Source organism: Agelaius tricolor, unplaced genomic scaffold, assembly GCF_023055355.1.
Source record: "Agelaius tricolor isolate 1412-34295 unplaced genomic scaffold, bAgeTri1.0.p SCAF_5, whole genome shotgun sequence".
Lineage (NCBI taxonomy): Eukaryota > Metazoa > Chordata > Aves > Passeriformes > Icteridae > Agelaius > Agelaius tricolor.
Window position 1 is genome coordinate 41,265,197 of NW_027269265.1, and position 12,122 is coordinate 41,277,318.

At 47.7% G+C, this 12,122-nt stretch overlaps 1 protein-coding gene across 1 annotated transcript in view; it reads right to left on the reverse strand.

Annotated features, from left to right (window-relative positions):
* HSD17B12 (hydroxysteroid 17-beta dehydrogenase 12) overlaps positions 1-9,216 on the reverse strand; it is an 80,856-nt gene extending 71,640 nt beyond the window's left edge. The window contains exon 1 of the mRNA XM_071427583.1: positions 8,769-9,216. Within this exon, the coding sequence (XP_071283684.1) occupies positions 8,769-9,201 (433 nt within the window). The 5' untranslated portion in view covers positions 9,202-9,216. The remainder of the gene's footprint in view (positions 1-8,768) is intronic.
* Between the last annotated feature and the right edge of the window lie 2,906 nt (positions 9,217-12,122).

A 12,122-nucleotide genomic window follows, 5' to 3' on the forward strand; every position in this document is an offset into this window, starting at 1 on the left:
GCAGTGAATTTAGGTGCACCATTCCTGCTGAAAGCAGCCAGTGTGGCTAGAGAAAGTAGTAGTTGTAGTTCCTTGTATCTAAGGAACTAAGATACCTGAAGGAAGACAAGGAGAGGGGAAAAAAAACCCCAACTTTTTAAGAACAGGATCACTGCTCCAAGATTTAGGAATAACAGCCAACTTCACACTGCAGAAAATCCACAGCTAGTAAGAATATCTGCATAAGAATCCTGGGGAAGGGAGCAAAGGGGCACAAAGCCTAGGGGAAACCAGTCTTCCAGAGACTTCAGAACAATGGAAGAGTTTTGGAGAAACAGATCAGCCAGTCACAGAGGAATGTGAAAGCAGGACTTGTTGGAATAAGGATCCAGTGATGAAGTAGAGTGTGGGGAAGCAGCATGCAAGCATAAGCAAGTGTTGGTTGGGTAGCAGCAGCTGCAGAAATGGAAAGCAGAAGGCAGAGAAATATTTCTATATCTGTATGTATCCTCACACACATCTGCAAACCTCCCTATGTAAAGGCAGGGACCAGATACCTTGTAAGGAGACCAGACTCTTTAGTGCCTGCACAACAGTTTCCTCCCATCAGCAACAAAAACCTTTGTCCCATTGAGCTTACCACCTCCCATTCCCCTTCTCTCATTACAGCTTTTCTCCCTCTGTGCTTCTGTGGTAGCCTTCTAACATACATGAAAATCCTGTGGAAAAATTGCTGTGATTAAAAGCCCTAGAGCTGAGCTCCTCAAGGCTGCTCTTCTTTGTCTAGTAAGTACAGAGCTCTTCAAGAAGTGGAAACACAGCTGTCCCTCTGCATGACTGATGGAATACACCCCTCTGGAACACGTGGCTCACAATTGCTTAAGAGGACAAAATAGAAGGGAGGTGTAAAAAACAGAAAAAACCAAACATGCGACCAAAACCAAATCTGTACAGTCAACCAGACAGTAAATTCTGCATATACACACACCATGCCTGAAGCTGAGCCACCCAGCTGTCTTCCACAATTGACAGGCAACTGAATCATGGGAGAAACATGAGAGAACCCTCAGGAGAGAAAGAAGCAGGAAGGGTAACAAAAATGGCAAAAGGAGTAGAAGAAACAATGGAACAGGCACCATTTTCCCTGAGGCTCAGCTTCTGGACATCTCAACTCCAGTTTTAAGAACTACTAAACAAGAGGTTTCTTTCAAAACCTACAACCAAACCTCAGGCTTTTAGGTGTCACCATCTGCTGCTGAGGGCAACAGAGTGAATTAGAAGCTCAGTAGGCAATTCTGTATATAGCTCTCTTCCCATGTTAGCTGGAGATGCCTAAATTGTGGAACAGGATTTCAGCACTGCTAATGACTCACCAAGTGGGTGATGGTGCACTGCTCTAGACATTATTTCCAGGAATCTGGGAACTTTCACAGATTTGAAAAACAATATATTATTTTAAGGTTAAATCAGGAGTCAAAAAAATAGCAGATTTAAGGTAGAATTCTTTTGTGCGATTAAATGTAATACAGGGGAAGGAACTTGAATTGCCCTAATTCTAGCATTTTCAGATATTAATGTACTCAATCTGAAAAATCTTTGGCTTTTCTCTAAGCACCCACGTTTTCCAAAACTTATCACTAAGTGAGCACCAGAAGTCATTTGAAGCAAGAGGTAGCAACTTAGGTAAGTGATGAAACCATGCAAGCCCAACACATGGGTGTTTTACCTACTAGTTACAGAGTTTATCCCACATTTTTGTTCATATACAGGCCTAAAGAATCACATTTGTCATTTCTGTTAGAATAATCAGGAAAGATACCTTCTTACTGTTATCCCTTCCATAGCAGAGATGTTCATCCTCACCCTATGGATTAGGAATTAATATATTCACAAGACCAAGAACCATGTATTTCACCCACCTACCAAAAAAAATATCCCAGGTGGAGTTTTCCCAAAGGACACTCTCAGCTCTGCCCTCAGGGTCTCCTGCCAGCTTACTTGTTCCTTACACAGGATTGCATTTACCTAACTGGCACTAACACCCAGCACAATTCCAGCTGGGACTTCCTTGCTGAAGACACTCCCCACTTCTACACAATGCCTTTCCTTGCTGTCACCAGGGAACCTCACAGGTAAATCTTCCCAAAGTGAGGGAAGCACACTCACAAAGAGCAAGCCAAAGAAACTGGAGTATGATATTACTCTAGATTACATCCTTGTGTAAATTCTCTAGTTTTAAGTAACTAGTTTCCATTACAAGTATTCCTACTTTAAAACACACAGAAGACTGAGAGAATGAGCTAGCTTAAAATAAGACAGCTATTCATCTCCAGGCTAATAAATTGTCAAGCATTTCCCTCTCAGGCTGTTTATCAGAGATGGGTATTCTTTTCACCTTAATGCAAACATCTGTCCTCCACTCACCATTAGCTGGTTTTTTTTGAGTTTTTTTGCAGGTGGGAAAACCATACTAAAGCATTTAACCTTCCTCCATAGACATCTCTCTGCTCCTGCAGATAAACAGGGCAAAGCTCGTTCATATTCTGAATCAAACTGCAGAGCTGTAGATTATGAGGCTGGTTGATGCTGAGGCTGCTGATGCCCACTCATGCCACATTTAGTGTGCTGGCATGAGCCAGAAGGGAAGGGCTGAAGTCCATCAGCTAGGACACAGCAGAACTGGGACTCTGGACATCTGGGCTCTGAGCAGTTGCTCTCCCTCTACTTTTCTGACCAGAGAGTATAAAAAGGAGCACACAATGCACTAAGTGTTGAGCAATCCTACTAAGTGGAGGTTTTAAACTGTCAGCAACATCATGTGCAAATGAAGACACCTGAAAGAAATAAGCAAGCACCAGAAAGAGAAAAATTGTAGAAAACAGCAGAGTATGGTTCATTACTTTATACTGTCTAGGACGCAGGACTGATTTTAGAGTATGTTAATAGCAGTAGCCTATGTAAAAAATATTAGAGAGCCTCCTGACTCACCAAGAGTTGCAAGGTCTCTGAAGGATTCACAGCCCCCTCAAACTCCACACAGCTCATGCTGCCAAGTCTAGAGAAGCAGGGTCAGAGATCCCACTTCTCCTGGACTGCTTGGAAGTTTGTTCAGCCCAACAAAGCACAGGCTGAAGGGATACATTGACAGAAGAGTTTTAAATTACAAGTTATGAGTAGGACTGATGACTGGAGGCAGACAGCTAAAATTTTAGAAGAGAAAATTTAGGATGGATACTTGGAAATATTACATGGCAACTAGGAAAGAAAAAGCCATACACATTGGAGCACAGTACTCCTAAGAAGTACAGACAGGATTAGGACACTTGACACTTGCATCAGACTGTTCTCTGAGCCACTCTTCAGTGCAGTAACCCTTCAGAAGCAAGCAGCTTGCAAATAATCATACAAAAAACAAAACATGCTCTGAGTTCAGTCTGCACATTTCACTTAAGCTGTCACGATCACAAGTTAGTTTACAAGCAAGCTGGCATATTTTCACACATTCTTAACATCACTTTTCAGGTTAACAAGTGCCATGCTTTATTTCATACAAGGGCAGCGTCCAGAATTGAGAACAAGGCCAGAAAACCTTCACCATGGACCTGAAGTGCTGAAGATGATAAATCCCTGAATAAGTGATTCAGCTGAAGAACTAAAGATAAGCAAAAGCTCCCCCCAAAGCTCTGCACACACCAGCCAAGCCCTCCTGCGCAGGGAAAATGGGAGCTGGGCAGAGCCTCTCCCCTCACATCCTGCAGGGAGAGCAAGGCTCAGAGAGGTTGAAACTCCCTTCTGCTCCACCTCCCTACCAACTACACCCTCATCACACATTGCTCCAGGGTGGCTGTTGAAATCTGCAACAATGACTTGTGACATGGTCTCTCAACTGTTTATCACTGCACATTGTGAAACACATGCAAAGCAAGACTGCACTTGTCTGTGCACACGGGACTGAAACTTGCTTGCAAAAAACTAAGAAGCTTTAAGGCAACAATTATTTCACTTGATGCTAAGGAGTTTGAAAAACGACACTGACTGTGTCGTTAGCACCCGATCAGCAGTGAATGTCCTCTGTATGGAGTTCTTAAATTGTAACTAAAATATTTTACCATCTGACTTATTTCATTAAGGATACCTCAAGAACTTTATAAGGATCAGGGTCTATTTCATAAGACACCATTTGTAGGGACTGCAGACAGCATAATCTTACAGATAGAATCTAACTCAAACCATTTAAAAGCACAAAATCCAGCTAGTCCTCTTCTTAGACTTCTTCCTCTTGACATAAGCATCACATCTTATTAATTTAATAATATTATTGATAAGGTCTGATGCATAGAGCTTGTTATTATCTCAACTTACTAGTCAACAAGAGTTTGGGAATTGCCCCTGACTGTACAGACACAAAGAAGTATCTACTCGACTGCTCATGTACCCAGTTACATACATTTTTCATGTCTCCCTCAGTGGTCCTGATGCACAAGTTGCTATTTTTAGATGCTGGATATGCATGGCCCTTATTAAGTAAAAGAAGCCAGCAAGAAGGCAGAGAGGGTCACCCAGCTTTCTACTGCTCAAAGTTTTTGTTAAATATTTACACAGGGAAAGAATGGTTAAAGACTGAATAAAATCAAAATCAAATTACAGAAAGTTAGAGGCAGTTGAGAGCACCACCCTGATTAACGACCTCTCAAATTCTTTTTTAAGAAACCTAGAGCAAATTGCCCACATTTAGTTAATTTTGCATGTTAGTGAATAAACTCCAAGAAGCTTAATTAAGGCAAGCTCATCTTCACAAACCTTTGTTGGCCCAAATACAACTGTACAGCTGTATTCACCACATGAGAAAGCATCACCACTAGCAGATATCTTGTAACCACTAAATGTACAATTATTCAACCATGACTCTATCAGAGGCATTGAAGATAGAGGAGAAGTGGATGCTTTTCTAAGACACTGTGAGGCTTGAAAGAAAACAGGACTTTTCTTCAAGTGTCATATGGCAACTCACATAATCAAAATAATTTTGTTTCCAGTTAACACATTGCTTCAGCTACAGAAAATTGGGGGGAAAAAACCCCGCATTTATCATCAAAATATTTGCAATGTTGAGACAGGAGAAAAAGAAACAAAAAGTTTAAGCACCCACACAACCAAGACGTTAGATGCTTTAGAGCACCAGATCAATCCAATTTGCACTGCCCGTGTGTATTGAACATACAGAGTTGATTATCTGCATACACTGAACTGCTCTGATTACACAGCTGACCCTGCTCCAAACAGGAGGTTGGACTGCAAGCCTCCTGAGGTCCTTCCCAGCCTAAATCACTATAGGATTTTGAATTCATTTCGCCAAGTTACTCAAGGGAAGGAGAAGAATGATTTCATGTTTTCCTGCAAAAGAGGCGGTTTCCTAAAATAGGAGACACGGCAACTCTCCAAATGGGAGCTGTAACAGCAGCAGACAGTTCCCTGCTCCAGACACTCTGTACTCCAGAATACACCCAGTTTTCAATGGCAGAGAAGCAAGGTGGCTGCCTGCCACTACCATCAATGGGAGAAGAACAGGACTCTCATCCAACCTAAGGAAATACAACTATGGATCGCAACAATCAGCACTACCAACAGATCTGTCTGCCTAGAGGGAGGCAGAGGAACAACCACATCTTTGCTGTATTCTTGGTGAATTCAGAATGACTCCTTAGCACTCTGGTCCTGTTGAGTCTGTCGTTTATTTAGCTACATTGTTTTTAAATCAATGGAACTGTTATTTTTTCCTCTTTTACCAACTTGTGAAGCACATTAAAGGCAGAACATTCAACCCAGGAGTTTTCACTGTATAGTCTCTCGAGGCACCCAGAAATCTCACGTTTGAGACATCCACCCAACTTCCATACTGTACTTAACAGTACAGTAGCCAAAAACCAAGCCAGATGCAAGTTATACAGAGAGAAAAACCAGAACAGCTGCATGCAGACCTTCACACATAATTGTGACTGTAGAAAAACTAACTTTTTGTCAAAAGAGGTGCTATTTCAAGTAGTACAAACCTAGTTTTTCCAGAGTACATTACCAGTTCACATAGTGGTTCCTCCTCCTCACATCCCCTCTTTTTAAATACCAGTAGGTTAGACCAAGCATACACAGAAGCAATTGCATATATGCATCTGAAAAAATCTCTAAGAAAACAAGGAAAAAATTTGCAACCCAATTTCAAATGTACAGAAGAGTTCAAGAGCAGTAAGAAGTCCTTCCAAAAGGACTTGTGTTTTAGGGTTTTTATAAAGTTGCTCTCTAGTTGTGCACTAGAAGGAATACATTGACACAATAACTACAGCAGCCAATTAGCATCAAAACCACTGTTTTTTAAAATATCAGAAGAAAAGGAAATGCACTTCTTCCTACAGTATTACTTAGTAATTTGCCAATGAAGGTGACCCAATGTATCTGCAGCTGTGCCTCCATCTTCCTTTCCATGACAGAAAACAGAGAGCCTCCCAGCCACAACACACTTCAGGGCAAACCACCCTAGTGCTTATTCAGACTAAGACAACCTCTCTTCATTTCAGCTGGAGACTACAGCAGCTGTCCCAGTAAAGCAGCACCTCACCTGCATCAGCTGCACACAGAGGACACACAACAGCTAACTCATGATGGCCACATCTTCCTACAGCGACAGCAGGCATCATCACCTCATTTCTCCATTCTCCTTGACACTGCAGCAATGCTCCCACTTCAGAGCAGAGCAATAAACATAGAATTTAGCTGTGCTGCCAGTGCTCCTCTTCCTCCCTGCCTTGAACATCACAATCTTGGCAGAGAAAGAACAACTTCTGTGAGCAGCCATTGGCCACATACAGTGGCCCACTGCTGCCTGCACTTGCTCAAGACAGTGACAGAGGACATTTGCACTGCAGTTCTCTGGATGTTTGAGGATGTGACTGTGGGAAGATCTGCTGTTTACAGTTTGTGGTTCCAGCTGATAAGCTGGCATTTAGCTCAAGCACAGCAGACCTCCATGTATGAAACAATGCAAAACAAGCTCAAGTGGCCACCAAGATTTCTATGATGCACCACAAGTCAGCAGGCAACTGATAATGCAGTAATATATTCAAAACCCATATTAGAAAGTCAAAGAAGGTTTGGGTGTCCTGTGCCAGCCATATCTTTAACAGGCATAACGTTTCTGCAGCTGAAAGAACACCTGGGCCTTAGTTATTTATATGTCAAGCTGTTACTTATCCAAGGCACGGCTGCTGCACTTCAAGCCTGTAAACACAGGACTCATGACATGCTCTGGCATTATGTATGCTGTGAGTAGCAGTGCTGCTTTACTGGTGTCTCACACAAGCAGACATTCAACTACCCAGGCATGTGTTCACATACAAGTTCTGTGCTGGCTGCAGAGGTTATGGGGGGAGCACAGTCATAAGCCCAGCAATCAACCTGCAGGGCTGCTCTGCCTACAGGTCTGGCACCTGGAAGCAGCTGCAGCAGCTGAGCACCTGATGTCCTCCTACTCCCCTTGATGAAAGGAAATACCTTTTGCAGCCTTTTAAAGTGTCATCTCACCTTAAACTCACACCCCTTACATGCTACAATTATTTTTGTGGCCCATCTTATCAATTCCCAATCAAGCAAAAAACTTGCCCTTTCCAATAACTTTTCCAATAATGGATTTGAAAATTCCCTTGGCCTGATCTGTTACACCAGCAGAGAAGCCCTTTCTATCATCTCATCATTACTTAAAGGCAGCGGCAGACTCGGATGGAAGAAACCGTCTTTTCCCAGCGCGGCTCCTGTAACCAGGAATCGAAGTACTGAGAAAAGTTAGAGCAGCGTAGCACTGAAATTACCCTGGTAATAGCCTCTGCTGTACTTCCACAGCGCTTCTGTATTTCAGGGATGCCAGCTAAATGCTGCCGCCACCCCCTCCCGGCCACCGCTACTGTCACCCCCTCCAAAGGGAGGGCCACTCGTGCTTCAGCCCCTTCCCGAGCGCGGCACGGGACCGATGAGGGGCCGAGCTGCAGGAGCAGACGGAGTCGGCATAAGTTTCGCGCCGCTCCGCTGTTCTCCCGCCGCTCTCGGCAAGGCTCCTCCCTCGCCCTCCAGCACAGCTCTTCTCCCTGGGCACCCGCGGCTGCCGCCGTTCGCTCGCAGGGCTCCCGGTGCCGGGCAGGGGCCGCGCGGCCTCCGCTGCGCCGGGAGCGGCCGCTCCTCCGGGGGCGGCGGGGACGGGGCGGGCCTGACGTCAGCGATGAGGTGCGAGGCCGGCGCGGAGGGGGCGGCGCGCACCGACCGGCCGCGCTGGGAACTGCGGAGCGGCCCCGGCCGCGCTGGAAACTGCGGAGCGGCCCCGGAGCCGCGCTGCGCGCCCGGCCGCCCTGGAGACACCAAGTTCACACACGCCATGCGCGTCCGCCTGCCTTCCCGCAAGTCCCAACAATCGGCGCTTCTCTCAGGACCGACCCGACCGGCGTGCTCTGCTCCCACACGTTTCCTGGGGAGCTTGAGAGCGGCTCCCGGCTAGTGGGGGGCCCACTCGGCAGAGCAGTGGAACCCGCCGGTCCCTCAGACGCTGCCCCAGACCAGCCCGCCCCGGACCTGGCTGTCGCCCCACGGGCGCTCCGCTAGACTGCCCCGGTCCCTCCGAGGGGAGGGCCCGTCCCCGCCGCCCGCGTCCCCCTCCCCGCCAGGCCGACGCCGCTCCCCCGCGAGGTCCCTGCCCCGGCCCGGGAGTCACCAGAGAAAGAGCCGCGGCGGGGGCGGCCGGGACGCGCACTCACCTGCCCAGGCGCCCAGCGCCGGCCCCACGGCGGCGGCGCCGCTACCCAGCACCCAGACGCGGAGCCCGGCCAGAAGGCGGTACGAGGCCAGCGCCGCCGCGTAGAGAGCGCCCAGCGCGCCCACCCAGTAGAAGAGGCCGGCGGCCGGGAGCGCGGCGGTAGCCACCATGCTGCGGAGGCTGCCGCGGCCGGACTGAGCCCTCCCGGCCACCGCCGCCCCGCAACCGTCACGGCGCCCGCCCCCGCCCCGCCGCGATTGGCGGAGGGGCCTCTCAGCCACCGGGTAACCCGGCAACGCGGCCGGGCCCGCCCGCCCTGGGGCCGCCCGGCCCCGCCGCGCCGGGAAGGGGGGGGCAGGCAGCGAGCGGCCACACGCCCCCGTACTACTTGCGGCCTGCGCCCCACGTGGTCGGCACCGCTCTCTTGTCGCCATTGGCCAGTGAGCATGGCCGTCACCCGGTCGCCGCACTTCGATTGGCCCCGCCGCCCAGGAACCCCGCAGGACTGGTGAAAGACGGAGCCTCCGCTCCCGCCCCCACTGACGTCATATGAGCCCATTCATAAAATGCTCAGGCTCCGCCTCGCACTCGAATATGTCCTTCGGTTCACCTCCCCCAGCCCCGCACTGCGCTCGCCCACGCAGCCGCGCCGCGATCGCCACGGCACAGCACGGCACGGCACGGGGCCGCAGGGACCCCGGGACAAAGGGAACCCGCCCCGGGGAAAGTCCATCCCGGGAAAAGAGGGGCTGAGCACCACAGCCCAGCTGTCACTGCACCCCACACACGGCGGGGCTGGCAGCGCTGTCCTGTCCGGTTGGCCTCGGTCTGTCTTTCCCGACAAGATCCAGGGGCAACGGAGGCTTCCGAAATATTTCCCCTGAGCTGCCCACTTGTTGTGCCATGCCTGAACTTGCCCTGCCTCGTCGCCCTTCACCTGCCCGCTTGACACGACCTCTCTCCCAGAGCCCCTCACACGATGGGGTTAGGAACGCCTGGACTTGGAAGGAGTGTAGGAGACACCTCTGAAATGACACACACACCCCAGGAGGGAGCCTGGGGCAATGGAGAGGAGATGGGGCAATGTAGGCTGTGGGAGGCTGAAGCCCTGAAATAGCTCATGCTTGAGATGTATTGCCTCAATAGGCTGAAACGGCAGGAGTGGCTGAGGAACATGGAAAACCAGCGGCAATGTGGTGTAAGGTGTGGGTCAGTTAAAATGTCAGAGAAGACCAGTTGAGGTCCAGGGGACTGCTGTTTTTAAAGGGAGCCCCTTGCAACTATCTTTCCTTTCTCTCCTGGACTAGCAAACAGGTCATACCCAAATCCAGCCACTACTGCTGAAGATCTCCAAGCTGTACCAGCTGCCAGGCTGCAGCCATGTTGCCCTCATCCAACTCCTTTGTGTTACTTGCCACATACCATGTCGATGGCAGAGGAAGCCTCCAGGAGCCTAATCTGCCAAATCCTGGCACACCTCAAGCCTGGCCTCCCCTTGCAGCTCCACCTCTGAAGACCACAATGGATTTACAAGTGCTCTACAGTTTCTCTTTTCTCATCTCATTCCACATTTCCTAACCTTTTCCTGCTTCAGACTTTGGAAAGAGCTGATGTAAGGTGCCACCTTAATTGTAACAGGTAAACAGTACCCTGCATATTGCAACTTGGGGCCACAACCTGGCCATGGTGCCCTGTGAATGCAGTTAGAAGCACTACTGCCACTTCACAGCTCTCATTTAGAAACAAGACACACTAGTATGACACCAACTACCTGATGCAAAGAACTGTGCACCCTGAGATACCTGGGGCTGCACACTATGACCTCTTGTCTATGTTAAGGAAAACAAAACCAAAGAAATCAAATGAAAATTTGCCGTGATAGGTTTATCCTTTTTATTAGTTTAATAAAAATAAACATTTGCTACATTTCCTGCTGTTAAATACATGTACACAAAATAGCTTTTCACTCAAAAATACATAATTGATAAAAATCAAACCCTTCTGTTCATAATCTACTTGTGGAAAACAAATTCATTGTGGGATTCAAATTTCATTGGATTGAACAACACTGCGCTGATGTCAATTAAAGGCATGAAACCATCATACACTTTGTAATGAAAAAAACAGGAAGCGTCCATTCTTCCATCCCCATGGTGAATTAGTTCACCTTTTTTTTTTCTTTTGTCGGTCCCTCATGAGAGGTGACACTGCAGAGGATCCAGCTCTCACCAAGTTTTCTTCCTGCATTTTTCCCAAGAGAGCCCACCTATTGCTTACTGGACATCACTTTTAGAATAGTGTGATAGGCTAGGCCTAACTCCTGCAGGTATTACACACGGAAAATCCTTATAGGCTTCACCAAGTGTGTAGTTGACATAACACCCTCCAAAGACAGGACTTTGATTACAAAAAATGCAAAATGGGATAATTTTCCTCTTGTTCCATACCAGCCTTTCCTTAATTTTTAATTTTGTCTATTGGCTGTCACAGCAGTTCTCATCTGTTCAGTTTTTGCAGAATAAATGACACTGCTGATCCTCACTCTTTTGTCTTCCAGAGGACAGGTGAATATGGCATAAGCATCTGGAAAGAGAAAAGGCAGAAAAGAGATCTACTACAAGTCAAAGGCAACATTGTAGAGCTGAAGCAAAGGATGGAAGGTAACTGTGGTCACCAGACTCACCAAGTGTTTAGAAGAAAAGTTGGGCAGCTGGACAGTGCATGTAGAGGCTGGAGGAAAGGAGATGAGCATTGGGAAACCTGCTGAAGGGAGCAGGCAACTTCCTACTGGACATTCTTGTAAGCTGCACTGCAGTTACCAAGGGAATGCTGACAATTACAAATGGGTCATAAATAGGAAGGAAAGTATGTGGGTGCTATGAAAGATTTGTTGGTCTCTGTCAGAGTCTACCCATCTTTTATTATAACATCTCCTGCCCACTGCACTGCCATTGTGCTGGTCCTGAGACCTCTTGTCTGAACAACCTTCTTGTTGCAGGTCAGGACAGAACCTGCCCCACTGTTCTCTCAGGGGGACTGATAAACCCCTTGACAGAGAAGCACAGACAAAGCAAGGCACTCCTCCTTTTTTTTTTTTGTGTTAAAAAAATCATACTGGTTATTCAAAAGTGTTGCTATTTTTTATGCTACCCTGCTTGGAGAAAAAGGCAGTCCTCTGAGAGGCTTACAGTCTACATTTAGAAGAAGATGAGTCACAAGCAGGGAAAGGGACTCACTGGAAGGGAAAGAATTATACAAAGGTCAAATGAGGGGGTTTGCATCTCTTGCTTATGGGCATCACACATTCCTGAGCAACAGGCATATCCCCCTTTCCAGGGTTAATCCTAGTATTCTC